This window comes from Strix aluco, chromosome 23 (assembly GCF_031877795.1).
Source record: "Strix aluco isolate bStrAlu1 chromosome 23, bStrAlu1.hap1, whole genome shotgun sequence".
Lineage (NCBI taxonomy): Eukaryota > Metazoa > Chordata > Aves > Strigiformes > Strigidae > Strix > Strix aluco.
Genome location: NC_133953.1, coordinates 3491303 through 3509418, shown reverse-complemented (window position 1 = coordinate 3509418; position 18116 = coordinate 3491303). Strand labels below are relative to the sequence as shown.

General features: G+C 47.5%; 1 protein-coding gene across 1 annotated transcript in view; it reads right to left on the bottom strand.

Annotated features, from left to right (window-relative positions):
- Positions 1 to 18116, bottom strand: part of GRIK4 (glutamate ionotropic receptor kainate type subunit 4) — a 209551-nt gene that overhangs the window by 126227 nt on the left and 65208 nt on the right. The window contains 1 exon segment of the mRNA XM_074848837.1: positions 11012 to 11143. Coding sequence (XP_074704938.1) covers positions 11012 to 11093 — 82 coding nt within the window. The 5' untranslated portion in view covers positions 11094 to 11143.

The window sequence follows — 18116 nt, the reverse complement described above, 5'->3', positions numbered from 1 at the left end:
CCTTATGAAAGTACAAAGCACTCATGGGCAAACTGTTACCTCCCCTTTACTCTTGTGGCTCCATTCTGGAGGATGATGGCGCAGCCAGTCCTTCCCCTTCATTGCATACATGTACCCCTGTAGGCTAAGCTTCTCCTTCAGGAATCCCTGCAGCAGATTAAAACTCAGTTTATTAAATAAGGCAGTACTCTAACAAGGGTAATCCACAGATAATTTCACTCATTTAAACCCTATTTCATCTCAACCAAGTAGACTTATTTCCATTTAACAATCTTAATTCTTTTAGCACTTTCTGGCTCTCAAATTGGCTTCAACAGCAGAATTGACATTCAGCCATCATTTTCACATAAAGTTCCATTTAGTCTCTCCAAACCCCTACAGTGTCTGGAGGTACAAGAGGAATTCATTAGCGGTGTCTTTGGGAAAATGAGCCATCCCTCCCCGCAGCCCTCTTCCATTCACAGTCGTTATTTGGCAGGGGTCGAGGCAGAGCTGGCAACCACCGGGCTAAGCTGCTCCTCCACTGCAGATCCCCCCTACTGCTCCCCTCTAACTCCATGCTCAAGTCCACCTCTGTGCCGACACATGAGCATCTGCATTCTTTGCTTCTCTGCCCACTGAGCTTAGCATTTTTAATTTATCTATGGGCCACAGAGCTCCCCTCACTCCCCCAGCCCTCTGAGCACCAGGTCTGCACGTCCCTCCCCGCAGGGAAGTCCCTGCCAGCCCCGAGAGCCCTGTGGTCCATGCCCTGCCACTGCGCCAGGTCACCACTCTTGGGCACAACCGGTTATGAGCACCCATCTCTGTGCATCTCCCAGGTCTTCCTCATTTCAGGAGCTCTCCTCCAGCCAGGACCTTCACCTGCTTCTCAGGCCTCCCACACTCATCTCCTCTCCAGAGATAACACCCCAAAGAAGGGCTCTGGGGAGTGATGCTACCCTAAACTTAACATCATCCACTTGGATGACAACAGACAAAAAGCAGGCTGAGGGCACCCATTTGTTCTGACTGCTCACGGCTATTTTATGTGTGGATTGTGCCCTGGGGGTTGCCCCTGTCTCTCCCACACGCACGTTGCTTCCCCTGCCCATCTGCACAGCCTACAGCTCTGTGCTTTTCATAGCCAACATCCTACAGAAAAGCAAAATTCATTCTTTCAAGTTCTTCCATGCTTCCCTTTTTCCTCAGCATTTTTTTCAGCAGTCTCAGCCAGTAGCTTCGGTCTCATCACAGCGAGGCCTTCGTGAGGGAGAACAAAAGATGGGAGCAAGGCTTTGAGGGGAAGGGCAGGATCCACCCCTCGCGGAGGCCGGAGCCCTGTGTAGGGCCCAGCAGCACGCAGGGAGCCAGGATCTGTCTCGCCTGCTTTGTCAACAGGTTGTTGTCTACTTCTGGGATTGGGACTTTTTCAAATGCTATAGGTTCAAAACACCTGAATATCAAGAGCTAGAGCTTCTGAATCCAAGCCAAGACAATTTAGGCTTTTAGCTTTACAGTGGTGTGTTTATCTTAAACTGAGCCACGAGCAATAGCTGCAGAGGGGCACTTGAGCTAAGTGCCCTTTCAGGTCAAAAGCACCTTTTCTGGGAAGGTTGCCCAACAGCCCTGTAGTGCCTAATGCTAGCAAGAGGGTGTTAACACCTCACCGAGCGCTGCACACCTTGCATCCAGGAGAGCTTGCAGTCCACCCATCTACAGAGCAAGGACAAGTGAACTTGCCAAGAGTTACACAGCAGGAGAATGAGGAATAAACCTCTGAGCACAAGGCGTATTGCTTCAAACAGAAAGACACTCACAGTGTGAGGATCTCAGCTCTGCTCCAACAGACTGTTACAAGCTGGAGTTGCCTTGCTGTCTTCCTCCTCCCATCTGCCATCCTCCAGCTTGCCTTCTCAGAAAGGTTAGAATAGCTCACAGGTAACGACTTTGGCTTTCTCTCAACTCACCTTTAGAGACTTGGGCCACTGCCTTAATCTGCAAGGCTATCCTCCACCTCATGTCCTGAAAATGACCTTCAGATCACTAGTTATAGTCACTACAGATACGCATCTCCCTAAAAGTAAGCAACTATGTTCTTCAGCCACGTCTCCAGTGCCCCATCCTCAGTAGCCAGCCGTCTAACTGCTCCCTGCCCTCCCTCACCAGCAGCTGCTGCCTGGACAGAGGGCTTCTCCTTCGTGCTTATTCAAATTTTGTAACCCACCCCAGCTCCTGTCCACATTCAAAAAATCTCCTGCTCAGTTCAGGTGGTTCTTTAAATGCAAGTTAATTGGTCCGTGGGGAGGAAGAAATTTGAAGCTCAAAGTATTGCTGACGCTGGCACTAAGTTTTCAGGTGCTCTGAGCTGCCAAGACAGCTGCTCTCTATCAAGCGAGCACTGCTTTGCAGTGTGGTGGCACTCCAGCAAGGGTCCGCTAAGGATATTTAATTCAGCCTTATTCTGCAGTGAAGTCAAGCTCATCACAGAGTGTGTGAAATCCATCCTTCCTCAGCTGCCCACACGGATAGCCAAGGGCGAGGGGCTGGGCAGCAGTAATCTGTAATGCAGACTAATGCACAAGCCTATCTCATGCCGCACTGGAGCTTTCTGCAGAAATTCCAGCTTTGCCGAGTTTGGCTCAGAGCTGGAATTAATTTTGGCAGCTGTTTAGGCACGGAACCAAGCATCTTTCATTCATGTAATTGACTTTTTTATTCATATATATATGAAAAAATAATGAAAGAAATGACAGAGTAGCTCTCGCTATGACTAGCTTTCACTCTACAAAACAAAAAGATCTGTATTAAACATGGCTCAGCAGCTAAATACACAAAGTGTTGCCCAGGGGCAGTAACAGTATTTAGATATAAAACAGGTTATATGGCTCTCAGATCCTGATCCTTGGCTCAGGGAGAATATTCGATGCTCAGAAACAAAAGTAAAAAAATCAGACCTCTGAAGCAAAACCCATGTCTGCTCTCTGTCGCTCCCCCTGCGACTGCACAGGGCTGTGCCTGTAAGAGAGAGAGATGTGACCTTTTTGGTGACCAGCCCCTCTCTCCCTGGCTCCTCTCCTTAAAGCAAATTTTCCTCTTCCTGCTGAATTAGCACCTAGTTCGAACCCAGTCACCTTCCAGATCTACAGAGCAGTAAGCACAGGGCAGCAGCTGGCTGCTGTGCCCAGGTGCACCACAGCTTTGCCTGTGCTGGTGAGCAAATAACTTCCATTAAACAAATAAATGAAAAAAAATAGAGGTCTATGCTGATTTGCTACTTGAGCAACATGGCTCTTTTCCATAACTACCAGCTGACTTTCCCATACAGATGCTCTGCACACAGAGATCTATACCTATATAATATGTATGTGGATATATAATGAATCAAAACAAAGCTTGAGGCCTCTTGGGATGTATAATGTAGCCTGCCTCTCAGACATTAATGAACAGGAACAGATCAGTAAAAATAACTCTGCCACAGAGGTGCAAAACACGTAAAGAGATGGTCTGTCTCGCTGAATCCACACCCCTCCTCACTCCATGCCCTGTAGCATTGATTTGAGATATAAATCTCCTTATTATTTATTATTCATATTATCGCAGTGCTGGATTCCTTAGCTGTAGACCAGGAGCTCATTATGTTTTATGTGGCAAAACCACAGCCTGGAGAGACACCTCCCCTCCCACATGGATCTCGCGGGCGAGGCAAGGGGCGCTGCTGGCCCTGGGGAGCGGGGCAGCCTCGCCAGCACTGGGCACATGCCACGGACACCCTTCCCCTCCAGAGCCACCAACAGCAGAGCAGGTCACCCCACTTTGCACCAAGCCCCTCTTTCTTCCCTGAAGGCTCCCCGGAGCGTGCGGCTCAGTCGATTTTAAGCCAAATGCATTCAACCCTGATCCCATGCAATTCATGTAGAGACCTCTACGGTGGGGGAAAACATCAATCCCTCCCTCTTTAGTATCCAGTCCTCAGTCATAAGCCAAATAGGTCCCTCACTGTTTAAAATAAACGCAGAACGAAGCAGGGATGGAGGACTTCTACAGCCCTCAAGTACTGCTCAAGCACTCGCCTGCAGCTCAACCCGATTCCCACTCGCTTTCTCCCAGAGCTCCTCACTTTCCTCCCGCAGTTTTCGCTCACACTTCGATGGTGCTAATGAGCCTCCTGCCTCTGCAGGCAGCGAAGCTGCTCAGCACATCCCCAGGAAAACTCACGTTGGCAGAGTCAGTGGGAAGAGTGTGCAATCCCCTGCCCGTGCACGGTGACCACCCAGAGGCCACGTTCTCCTCAGATACCAACCTCAGCACACGCGCAGGGAGCCCGAATGCTCTGCCCCAGCATCCAACATCAAAAGCATTCCAGAAAACAACTTTTCACCTGATCATTTCAGAGAACAGGTTAGATAAGAGACCGTAACAGTCACCAGCAGCATGCAGCCCCTCTTTGAATAGCTTCGGTTGCCTTTTGCTGAAAAAAAAAAAAAAAAAAGGCTCCTTTTATCCTGGAAGTAGCCTCTGTGGATCAGTTGCCTTTACAAGACCACTCACGGCAGGGAAGGTATGGCTAGGAGGTGGGCCACCATTAGCCACTCTTCCTAGCACTGTAACACAGCAGTGCCTGGGGACAACTGCAAAGAGTCCAAGGGCAAGTCTTAGACAAGGCATTGCTGAAAGGGCCTGGCATTTATATGGGTGACGACTTTAAAAATAAAGATTTATGCACATAACTCAGAAAACATAAATAAAACATCACTCCTAGAAGAATAATGAAAACAAAATTAAAAGGACAAATAGTTAACAAATGAATATTGTATTTTTCTCTACCTCTCACCACTCTTCAGCAGCTCCAAGGGCCGGGTGTGCTGGTGGGCCACATCCCAGGGCAGGTCTCCAGGAGATAGACAACTACCGTGTGGGTTTGAGGGGAGCCATGGGGCACCCCTGGGCAAGCCTCTACCTTGAGCTCCTAGGGACTAGGACCCCAACATACACATGGGAAGCATCTACCTGCATTTATTGTCAACCTAGCTGCAGCCCACACCTGCTCCTGTCACCGCAGCATGGGGGCAGCCCTCTGTTCACACCTTGTTTTTCCAGACAGAACTTGGCAAACATTTTGCAAACAGTTAACTCCTCCACCGTCCCTTGTGCCCAGAAGGTACCCCTCAACCTGACCCCCAGAGCAGCTACACCCTCCTCCTACCCCACTCCTCAAGCCAGGCTGGTGTTATCAGTCCAAACACCACAGGACTTGAAAGCGTATGTCCAACAAGTGCTGCTCCCCCGAGGCGTGTGGGCACAGCCTCGGGCACTGGCGCCCTGCAGCTCACAATGGTTTCTTTTTAAGGATTTTTAAGGATTATTTTTAATCCTTTAAAAACAGTTAGGTCTACGCATAAAGAAGCCAGCTAATCACACATGTCTCAGCAATCCGCTTTGTTTCCAGCCCAGTTCCTCCCCTCCAGTCTGCTGCCTTCTGGCGAGGAGCCGTTAGCTGTAACCCCAGTGCCTAACGCCTCTGCTCCCACTGCTGCTGGGACAGCTGGCCAGAGAGTCACCTAACCCCTACCAGAAGCTTTGTTTTCTTAAACGCTCCTCGTAATTACAAGTGGAAAGGTTTTCCAGCAACAGCACCACCATGTGAGACTTGGAGATTGTTTCTCTGCTTTAAACGGATCGCAGCAGCCTGGCTGGGTTCAAAGCCTGGGTAAGGGAATAGCGAATTGGTGGACAGCAGTTTATTGCAGTGGCATTGGTATCATCTGCAAAGGCTGTGGATATGCCAGAAAGCAGCACGGCGTAAGGAAAGGAGTTTGTGCCTTGTCTGTGTTAAACGCACTCCTCTGCCTCTGCACAGGCGAGAGAAGTGGAGTTTCAAGCCATGTCAGGTAGCTGCAATCAGGACAGGGGGGTACTGGGGCTGGCACAGGCCAACCCACACAAAGCCACAGCTCTCCCCGCCAGCCGTAAAGGGCACAGTCATGTTTCTCCCCATCTCAGACCGTGCCCCTGGGAGGAAGCATTTGTACCTGCCCACAGCAGCTGACATCGCCGTTTTTCTTTTAGAGCATCCAGGGAACTGACTGCACCTTCATCACCAGTGGCACCATCACCCTTTAAAATGTTAATGCTACATAACATGCTGCCTTTTGGGATCTTCTCTGTGGTGCCTTTAGGAGAATTATGTATATCCTCTGGGAGTTGGGGAAGCTGAATTAAATGGTCCACAGTTCTGTTCATTGCCATTATCGCTCATTTTTGCCTTACACATCTTTAATGCTCAGTGCTTCTTCCGTGCTTCAGCCCTCCGGTGTACAAACTGCATCGGACAGGGCAGAAGCACACTGTGCAGCTACAGGGACTTCAGCTCACTACACAAGCAGCTCAGTACCATAAACACCTCAGGAGGGTAAAAACACAGGGATGCAAGGCCACATAAATGATGTTCCACTACACGGGTCTGTGACAGGGTGATAGGTAGGAAATAGAGGGGCATTATACCATTGCAGTGATGCGGAAAAAGATGGATGCACGTCTCCAATCTGCCTCTCCCCACATACTTCAGCATGCACAGCTAAATGCCAGTGCTTTCCCACGACTCCACATGCTCTGGGGCATCCCAAGAACATTTTCTTGACGTTATAGTTCCACAATCACAGCAGATGTAGGAGATTCACAGCCCTTTAGGTATTCCGGATTTTTGGAAACAAGCCTAGAAACAAGGACAAATGTCCCAGGCTGGCACTTCTAGTGACACTCCACCATCAGTTTGGATTCGTGGACTTTGACCACACATTGCTTCTCTGGTGGATGAAACCCTACCACAAGCACTGGGACAGCAGTGCAGATTGCTTCAGTTATCAACCGAGCAAGTGGTGGATGTATTTTCACTGGGTATGGGGTAGAAGAACACTAGTTTCACCGAACAAAATGTCCTAAATGTCAGAGCTGCATCTTGCTTTTTGTATAAAGTTTTGCAAATGGTAGAGGGAGGGAAGGTACTTGGACAGACCAAGGCAGTTACAGGAAAGAGGACTTTAAAGAGCTTCAGGGCTGAAGTAGGCCTTGCAAGGATTTTGTCAGTAGATTGTATGTCAGTGCTACTGAGCCTACTGCTAGTTAGGGCAATGCCATGTATAAACTACAACTTTGGCTTGTATATGAATTTTAAATGAGCTGTTAGTACACCCAATGAATCTAGCAAGAGAATACCAATTTAGGGCTCTGACGGTCTGCTCTATAAGACCCAAGTAAATAATTCATTAAATAACTCAAGTAAATTTCCTGACACTTTATTGAGCATGAGTGAACAAACAAAAAAATTGCTTCTACCGCCAGCATATGCCGCAGGAAACCAGAGCTAGGGGAGATGCTGGCCCACAGCACACTGCACCAGCCATTCTCCTTGCCTGCCACTGCAAGACAGCTGATGCCTTTCGTGCTTTTGGTGCGGATGGATGCAGCGAGCACGTGTTGGGCAAGCACCAACTATTGGGTTTTTCTCTCCTGGGACAATTTGTTAGGACATACATCGGCTCTTTCAAGGGCTACAAGATGTCTCGAAGCAATTCCTTGCATATCTCCTGGAGCTCTGGAAAACTTCTGAGAACATGCCCATTCCTGCCTGCTTCTTCATCCCCTGATCACAACCAACTGTTGAGCATCACCAAGACAGACCAGGTGAGCTGACTGATAAACAGTCTTAGGAAAAGACTGATAAGATGCTCTTCGGAAAAAAACCCTATTTGGATAAAGCATGCGGGTCAGTGTTCTTCCCCACAAAGGTCTCCAGAACAATGTGAGCTAGGAGACTTTCTCCAGGATGGGATCAGAAGGGAATACACACAGTTTAAGGCTGAAAAAAAGGTTTGCACTAATGTTTTTTCCTGCGTATCAAGGAGAGAAATAGAGCATACGATAGTCTACAGATTGTTCCTACGTATGCCAAAGGCACAAGGAAGGTCACCCTGTAGCCTATATTCTGCTCACTTTTTTGCATAGATGATGCCTCCAAAGCTCTCTGCAATGCAACACTCACTGCTGGTCCTGTCCAGGCTAGCAAAACTTCCTGCCACCGTGTACAAAAAGCTTAAGCAATCTGCTGCCTAGAAACTCCACTGAGAAATATCAGGGCCAAAATCCAACCGAAACCCCAAGAAAGCAGCAGCGGGGAAGCTCAGTGCTTAGTTTAAGAGCCAAGCCAAGTGCCCCTGACTCAGCACCACTGTGCCTCCTTCTACCCTGGAAGCCAAGCACAGCAGGCAATAATCTCTTCTAGCAACTTGGTGAAGAACCCAGACACGACATTGCCTATGTTCACCTCACATTACTAATCATAAAACTGTGCACTTGAGTGGTCCATTACCAGATGGCTTTCAGAATTATTTTAAATGTTAGCTTGCATTTTCGTTGAATATTTAAATGTTCATGCTGGTCTGTTTTCTTTTTCTATGCAGTGCATTGATTTATGTTGCTAGATAACATATCTTCCTGCCTTGCCAAAAGCATGCATTTGGGAATGATTTCAGAGCTGCTAGTAATATTTTTTCTCTCCTTTTATTTTGCACTTTATTTTTATTAACTTTTTTGCTGCAGATATTGTTAAAATAAAACTCTGTCTTGAAGAAACAAAACCAAAACCCCAAACCCCTCCTCAGCTCTTTGCCCATCTGCTTCAGACACCATTTCAGAGAAGTCAGCTCTGAGACCATGAGCAAAGCAAGAGCAGTGGGTATGTACTAAACTGAGCCTCCCCTCCCTCAGTAAATTCTTGCTTGGCTCATGTCTGGGAATCAGCTGAGTCCAAGGTCACGACTGCTGGTGTCCCATTCTCAGGAGGTGGCTGGAGACACGTGTGACTTGACTGCAGGGTCTCCGGCCACTCGTAGATTTAACACTATCTGGCACAGAAGCCTGACCTCCAGTGCCTTTTAGAAGGATTGGCAAAGTTCCTTCCCATTCCCTCACCAACATTAGTCCTTCTTTAAAATCTTGACTTCTGCACTGCCTTTGCAACATCCTAATACAAGTTCTTCAGTCCTAGGAGGATTCAACAAACAGATTTCCACTGCCTTGCCCTGTGCAGGCTAAGGAAATCCAGCATTTCCATCCTGGACTGGGCAGCCGTGGGGTAAGTTTTATGAGCAATTGTGTCTGGAGCAGCTCAATCATTTTTGCAACAGGAAGTCAAAAGGAAAGAATTCCTAAATGCATAAAGATTTTAAACTGGAGAGACGGGTCCAAGAGAGCATGACCTCAGTGTGAGAGAGTTGAAAACCACTGGTCTCTGGGATGGAAACCAAAGCCCTAGCAGAGTGTTGCTGGGTAACCCTGCACAGCAGCCTAACCACCAGCCCTGCAGCCCTCGGCAGGCACACGGTGCCAAGGAGGAGAGCTGCACGTTCAACCAGCACGTGCTCAGCTATCCACCACCGTGCGTCCCTGCACAAGGCAGTGGGACTGGGACATGCGAACCATGCCTGTGTGTGAGGAATTTCTATTACGGAGGTGTCCTCAGGCCCCAGTAGCATGTCAAGATCTCCTTCGCCCAGCCGTGGAAGACAAAACTAGTACTGGACAGATGGAGGGAGACAGATTTTCCACCACCACCGCAGTTGCTCATGTGTCCCCTGAACACACAGACACCCCGGCTTCTTCTTGCCTGCCCTCAGGGGTCAGTACTGATGTGGCCTCACAGCAGTCACCATCAACTCCACTTCAGGAGCCCCTGAGCATGCACTGAGCTGAGACCTGGGAGGCAACAGCTAATCCAACCTGGTAGTTTCCCCCAGCACGGTGCAGCACAGATTTTCATTTCCAGTCCTCAGCCAGGAGCACAAAAGCACAGCCCCATCCGCCTCAAACACCTTCCCATCTCACTGTGGGTTGCACTGTGGAGGTAGTGGACAACCCACCTGGTTTGCAGCCCAGTGCTGCTACATGCACTGCTGGGGGAACTCCCCTTCCCTCCACACTCCCAAGCACCCACAGGACTTTCCCCAAAGGAGGAGATGGCTGGGGCAAAAAGCATAATGAAGGCTCTTTCACCTTCAGCAACCTCATAATACACCATCCTTCCCCATCCCCATCTGCTGGCTGAAGTGGAGGATCTGCCGATCAACATGAAATGCAGTCTGCGGAGCTGAGACTATGCAGCATGAGTGCTCCACATGAATCACAGATGCTGGGGATATAAAACACCCAGCTACCCTTCCCAGACTCCTGCCAGCACAGACCCTCCCTTGCTATATTTCTGAGCTGCTCCATTCTCCACTAGAAGAGGGGAGAAGTAATTTTACTTCAAAGTGTCACCTGTGAAAGTTGCAAAGGGGGACAGGAATAGATTAGCTTGTTATCTGCAACAAATAGTTAATAAAACCAGCTAGTAGCTCCAGAGACAACAGTCTGGTAAAGCAGTTTCCTTTCTAAACAACAGAGCAAAGTGTCAATACTATGGAGCAAGTTCCATTACAAGGTTTCTGGATGCATTTCTTTTCCCTAATCCGCACAGGCAGCGAACGAAGATGACAGTGCCTCGTCCTGAACACTTTAATAAAGCCCAAAGGAGACCAGATGCATAGGACTCTCTTACAAATGGAGCATTCTGGAGTTATTAATGTTCTCGTAGCACTGCTTAACTAAGGTCAGTTTGGGCTCAAACATTCCTTGCTCAACAGTGTAGGGACAAATAAATTTGTGACAAAAAACCATTTCCTTTTGGGTGAAGCTCAGGAGAGCATCAAGGGGGGTAGGGCGTAAGGGGGGGAGCGAGTTTTATTCCTCAGTGCCTCTTTGAGGAGTGGCTTTCACTTCAAATTTATACAGAAAGAGATTGCCATCAGATAACATTACCACCATAAAAATCAACGCAAACACGTACACTCAATATAAACTGCATTTCATTTACAAGACGAAGCCCAGCCACCCCAGGCAAGCTTGGCTTCCCTTGTTCGAGCACATCCACGCAGAGTGGCCCAAACTATGAGTGGAAGGATGGTTAAATGCAGGGCAGAGCAAGCTTTGTACTCACCGATCCTCAGGGAATGGGGGCTGGCAGCGATCTTCATTAGCCACAGCAGAAGGAGCACCAGAGGCGCCAAGACACGGGGCATCTTCTATAAATCCTCATGGAGCCCTTTGGTGGTCTGGGCATGACATAACTCTGCAGAGAGAGAACACACGGCACCGTGAGCACCTCGGCTCTCGAACCAGCGACTCAGCAGGATGACACTGCTTCGAGCTTGCCAAGCCCTTGGGACAAAGAGTCTATTTACCAAAGGAGGAGGAGGAGGAAGCTATTTACAGACTATGAATTATTCAGGAATTGGAGTCAAACTGGGCAAAGAGCTTCTAACAAAAAATGGAAAAGAAACACAAGGAAAAGTCCAAATATTTCATCTTGGCATTTTTAGCATTTCCACAAAAACAAGTGGAAATCAATACTGAGTCACATCTCTAATTTCCCCCCCCCCCCCTTTTTTTTTTTTTTACTTAAAGCAGCTTGCAACTTAAAATATAATACTGACTTCTGGTTTTAGGAAAGGACAAAACAATTTCATACCACAACATAATTTGAGGGATGGGATTCAGAGACAGACTGTCGCTTTGGCCACCAAATAGAGAACAGTTCTTTGTACTGCTCCAGCCCCAATGACAGTCACCAGCTCCTTCCCTCCCTGTCATGCACGAGAGCATTCAGGACAAGACCAAGAGCAGGACCATTTTTTTTTCCCTCTTACAACTTTCCACTTCCAACACACAGGTCTAACTTTCAAAGCCCAAATACTGTCAAAATAAAGAGCAGTGAGTGGAGAATCCACAAACCTGTCATTAGTACAGGTACTGACACCAGTTGCCCCACAGCAGACTCCCACAGCACACTTAAGTTTGTAACGAATACCATTTTAAACAGCTACGTAGAGGGTAAATTCTGCTTTATAGGAGAAATGGTTGTCCCTCAAGATGATAAAATTATCTCCACAGGCAGCAATGTCCTTAAATGCTGACTTTGAGTATTTAATCTGTTACCTTATCTCTCCCTTCTCCAATTTTCTGGCAAACATTCTCCCACTATTCCATTTGTCTAATTCTTGGGCCAAATATTGAAGTCCTGACACAGGCAAATTCTTTAATCTGCCTTTGAAGTTACCAGGAGTTTTGTTCGAGAAAGACGTAGCTTTTAACTTGCAATTTTTCAGTTCAGCTATTTTTAGATTACATTTAGACTTCTGCCATCTCATCTCAGCACTCCCCAGAGGGGTTATCCCCTTTTTACAGACAGCGAAAAGAAATATTGAGATGTGGCCATAGAAACGAAGGCAACGCAGGGGCTGAGCAGGGAGCCCCTGCATATCTCCAGCTCCTGTGGCTTGTTGTTTCTGGATCACAACTCCCTCAGGAAGCTCCCACCAGCAGCCCTGTCTTCCGAGTCCAAATTCTCTCTGTTCAAGAAAATTGAGGGACCCCATGTTCACGTGTCCATTGGCCATCTGAAGAGCATCCCGATTTCAGAAGTTGTGTGCTCAACACATTTTTAAAAAGCATAAGCTGCCAAAAACCACCTGGAAATCATTAGCCACCTCTGAGAAGGGCAGTGGCAATTTTCTCTTTTTTTTTTTTTTTAGTGGGAGTTACAGAGTAACGCCTAGGGAGGAAAAGCCCTAAAATGTTAAAGCGCATGGTAAATTGGTTACTTAGAAGCGTTGGCAGCAGCAGAGACAGATTGTGGAGCAACGTATCATTTGAGCACTTTGAAGCAGTTATTTCAAAACTTTCCAAGTTATTCACAAAACAGCAGGATCACGCCAAATTCACTCACACGGGTATTACAGCCCAGGCTGTGGAACTGGCGCTTGCAGCGCTGAGGTCACACACACACACACATCCCCTCTCAACCCTTCCCTGCAGAGCCAGAGGAGGAGCCGGGGGAACCTCAAATCGAGCTCGAGGTCTGCACCCCAAGGAGCTGCGTGGCGCTCAGGATCGGGTCCAAAGCCTCTTCCAAAGCCTCACAGTCTTGGTTTCCTCTTTTAGGTCCCACTTCTTGCACTTCGGCGTAAAAAACGTCCTGAGCAGCCCTTGCCAGCCAGCGGCGATTAACAACTACATCTCGACTAGCAAAGCATCTGATCTAGAACCTCACATGTGTTTTGCCTACTTTCTCCTTCACTGCCCTCTCCTGCCTGGCCAAGGCAGTCTAGAAGAGGCTGCTAGAGCCATCAGAGGGAGAGGGGCAGAGAAAGGCTCCAAACACAACTTGAGACTCGATGGAGAAGACCAGCCATTGCTCGTCCCTGCTCTTTCCCCACCACAGCCCCGCTGCAGTCTGCCAGCCACTGACATGGCCCCTCTTTGCTTGAAAGAGCAACTCATCAGAAGGTGTTTGTACCAGAAAATAGCTGAAACCTTTGGTGCTCTGCACAGCATCGTCATCCTTAGCAGGGTGCCCGCTCCCCATCTTTGTCCCTTCCCTGGGCAGACCCTTCCCTGCCAATGAGGGCGTAGGGAATGGCACCACATGGGGTACAGCTTGGTCCCAGGGAAAGGCGGGGCACACACTCAGATTTCTCACACAACATGAGAAGGAATAAGAGAAGCAACCACACACAGAGGTCAGAGATGCAAGAAGACGCCTGAGAAGATGTCAGTGCTAAAGTAGGTTTCCCTGCCACAGTGCTGAGCTCGTTCCTCTGGGAGGGATGGAGAGATGACGGCCTTTGGCTACACTCCCCGCCAGCCTCCTCCTCCACCAGCATGCACTCCTCCTCCATAACATCGGTCACATCCATCTAATATCATCTGGCAAGGAGTTTTAAGATCATGTCTTTGTTCAGATAAATACAGCAATCCCACCTGCATCACTTTGTATCTGCACACTTTGTATCTCCACACTTTGTATCTGCATCTAAACGGCAGCCACTGCGAGGGAAAAGCAGGGCAGAGCCTAACTGTGCCTCTGGACTCGGGCAAGGAAATTCAGATTATAAAAAAAAACCCAGTTTCCAGCCAAAGCAGTGGAGGGAAATGTCTGCCTGCCATTTGAGGATGCTGAAGTTAACATCCCCGTTGGTCTCTGCCAAAGTGCTACGGGATCACCACACTGAAATGGGTGATTCTCATGTTAGACTCTGCAAAGAAACTGCACAAGGGCAACCACGCCAGGCAAACTGCGAACAGCCGAGGTCTGGGAAAGGGTCCCGTGACTTCCAGCTCCGAGGGACAGACCTCAAGGCCACCTCTCCTGTTTGCAGCCTGGTTTCGTGAAGAGGCGAATTACGAGATTCCCAGAGAAGCAGCTGCCTTTGCATCACCAGCTTAGAGTTAATAGCAAAGCTAAATAATAAATACAGGGCACCCGCTGTGCTCTACTACGTGAGCGGCAGGGTTGTAATTACCTAGAACATGGAGCACAGAGGGATGCTGCGTTCACCTAACGCATTACCCACTGCTAAGAACGGCTTCCCAGTACTTTGATTTTTGAGCACGAACCCAGGGAACAGCTGTCAGCAATAGAACTACACCTTGGGGTTCACCAACAGCAGAACTACACAGGCTCCTACGACCCATACCCATAGACCATCTGGTTGATGGAGGTACTTGCAAAATATCCAGGGAGCACAACACAAGGCCACTTCCCCACCATCCCACCTGCACCACCGAGCAGTGGGAACAGACAGTGGAAATCAAGATGCAGGATGAGAGGATTTTTCTTCCTAGCCTGACATCAAGGTTTCTACTCTCAAAGGAACAAAGAGGTATTTCAGTCCTCAAGGCTGTCTTCACCTCCCCAGTCCCCAAGTTCCTCCTGCCTCCTACTCTCTAAATTCAGGCACAAAAGGGTAGTAAACACAGTTCAAACCTCGTCACTGTAAAGTAATTTTTGCCTTGCTGAGCTAGCTATCCTCCCAACAGCTTTTGCCTCCTTACAGCTGCAAGGTGCACCTGTCCGTCTCTCATCTCCCCATGAGAAGTTGCAAAACATGCCTTCTGCCCAGGTGTGGCAATGAATCATAGGTACGACTGGGGCATCGGCTTCAGTGCAGCTTGAAATTCCACCCAGAAAGGGAAGGAGGCAACATTCTTCTTTCACACAACACAAAGCAGAAAGCCTTAGAAGCCAAGAAAACACTTAAGAGAACAAGGATATTTAGCGACTTGCCGCACTAATTCTTGTGCATGTGAAGATGACTTATCCCAGACTCATCCTCACCACAGTTTGCTGGAAATAAATCAAACCGACTTCCTTTACTAAAGGTTCCATCAAGAACATGTCAGCCTGTGCATTTACAGCTCTTGCCTTAATGGTTCCTCTTTATTGTGCTGACAGTGTGCTATGATAGCAAGTGAGGCTGTTTGACAGACAGCTGTTTATAAAGCAGTCTGAATCTGCTACCCCCAAAAGGAGCAGGCTGGCTAGAAAAAGAGTTTCTTAGGTCCTTCAGGGTGGTATGTGAATTGCTGAATAGCTGGTGGATCGTGAGCTGGCCCCTGGCTTCTCTCTGCACAGCACAAGCATGTAATTCTTTTTCTGTTAAGCCCTTTTTCATCTTTAGCTCTGAAAATTCAAGAGAAAAAAAATAAATCAAAACTATACTGAATAGTTTTGAGTTCTCTCTGGAGATAAAAGTCTCTAAATACCAAGCAGAATTATAGACGATTTGCTTCTCAGAGGAAGCAACTTGCTTCTGAAACAACTTATACATTTTTAATGACCGTGTGAGATGGTACTCTTCTTTGTTGCTATTGCCACATCTTCCTGATATTTTGAGATTTTTGCAGAAAAATTCTTAGACAACACAGCAAAAGCCAAAAGACAGAATAAATGTTAAATCACAGAATAAAACTCTCCTGAAGTTGCCACACCAATAAGGAAGATATCCCTGAACACCAGCCACGTCTCTCCCTCCCCTCTTGTTCCCTCTGCCCAACCTGCCAAGGGCACTCAAGAAATCCAGGTGCATTGCTACTTCTGTTCACAATTCCAAAGATACTTCCACCCTGCAAAATCTGTTTCCACCTGCCCTGCAACATCTGGCCCCAGCGAGTTGGGGAGCCCTGGAGATGGGCTGCATCCCAGCAAGACAGGGCACAGCATCTCCAGCTGCACTGGCACTTCGCTCCACACTCTGGGAAGGCAGTGCCAGGACCAGGCTTTCAAAAACCCCAACGTGTGCTTTATCCTGGTGCAACCTCCATTTACTTTTACTGCAAAACCCCTACGCCATCGTCTGCAAGCTCACTGAGAAACCACAAACACCCTTTAAAAATTGGCAGCAACTTCAATCTTATCCAGGCAATGGGGAGGCAGACTTTTACCCAAATGCTAGTTTGGAGGTGGCTTTGGTGTTGATGGATCTTTCTGTGCATCACCAGAAGCTTGATGAATGGTGAGAAAATGCAGCTCAAGCAAAGCTAGAGTAATCCTCACAGCTGAAACAACAAATTTAACAGCTGCAGAACAGCGAGGAATTCTGAAAAACTGTCAGAAAATATCAACAAACAACTTAACAGAGCCTTTTTCATTCTTTCGACAAGCAAAGAGAGCTATTTCCTTTTGCAAAGCTTCATCTGCAGAGAGGCTCAAATTTAAATGGAACTGACACGAGGGAAGGAACCTGAAAAACATTTCAACAAGTGACTGTTGCTGGGCTTGAGAAAATGCCTGTGTGTCTCAGGGGGAGGGGAGGAACTAAATTGCAAGCCTGCCCCAGGGATACAAAGATGTAAGTTCAATTAAACTGAAAAATCACTCCATTTAAAGCTATGAACAATATGTTTTCCTCTGCAAAATGCATAATTAGCATGGGTAAATCATTACCACTAGGTATTGTTGCAGTCAAAACCTCAGTAAGATTGAGAGAAGGATCAGACATTTATAAAGAGAATGAATACTGAGAATTACAATACTAAAGTTGTTTTTTTTTAAAAAAAGAAAGATAAAATAAGATTTTGGATGGCATGTAAACCCTTCATGCTGCAAGGCACTGGCTAACTCCCTGGGTCTGAGGGTCAGAAGAATCACCCCTTGGGGCAAGCCTCCTCACACTGCTTCTGGAGGCAGCTAGTACTAAAAAAGGATAGTTAACAATATGAAGCACAGCTCTGTTCCAGTCTAGCAATTTCTATGTTCCTATAAAAACTATGTCTCCTTTTAGATTTCATCAGCATTAAAGAGCCTGCTTTAGTTTCAGCCACCATGTCTTTCCTCTTCTCGCACTGTCCTCACAATATTCGCGCTGTAGCTTGCCAGGGATGAACTCATCTGAGGTGAGAGACGGACCACTGGTATCTCTCTTCCCCACGAATCAGGGGGATAAAAGGACCTCCGACCCTCCATCACACCACAGTGACAGCACAGCTCCGTGACGGTCATTCAGTTAGCACCAGAGTAGGTGATATGCAAGGAAAGGTGATATTAGTGATAAACACCTGCTCAGCTGATACATAAAATGGATTTTTTTTATTCTCCTAGCAGTGTTCTTTTATCTCTTTCTTCTTTTTTTCCTCCCCCCTTCGTGACTTCCAGAAAAAGAAGCAAGAAACTTCAAGGAGAAAAGAATTCTGGAGGCAGTGAAGCAGAAGGGCAAATGTATTCCTGACATTTCTCATTCCTGTGGATTATTTTCTTTAACTTTCTCTCTCCACAATCCTGAGTTCTCTCTTGTCTCACCCTTCTCAATCCTCCCTGGCATTAGCAAAGCCTGATCAACTTTTTCTATCATTGCTTAGAGATAAAAGCAATACGTACCCATCCTAATTCCTCATACAGCTGCATATAGACTCAGCTATCTCAAAGTTAGATTTTCCCCAGCACTATCAACCACACACCTGTGAACACAGGGAGACTTCAGCAGTTACACTTCCAAGCTGAGTCACAGGACATCTCCATTCAATTATCCGCTCCTCTGCAGGCTTGTCACACCACCCATCAGGCCCCCCAGGGTCGGTCAATACTTGAAAGCTTTATTGGCACAGCCAAGTGAATTACGAGTGTGAAAACCCCACCTGCCCCCTCAGAGCCATGTTTACAAAAGTCCCATTACAGACATCAACTCGATAGCATTAAAACTCATTTGTTGGGGCAGCTTATTTTATTCTAGGAATGAGTTTAAGCTGATTCTCTACTAGGAAATTTT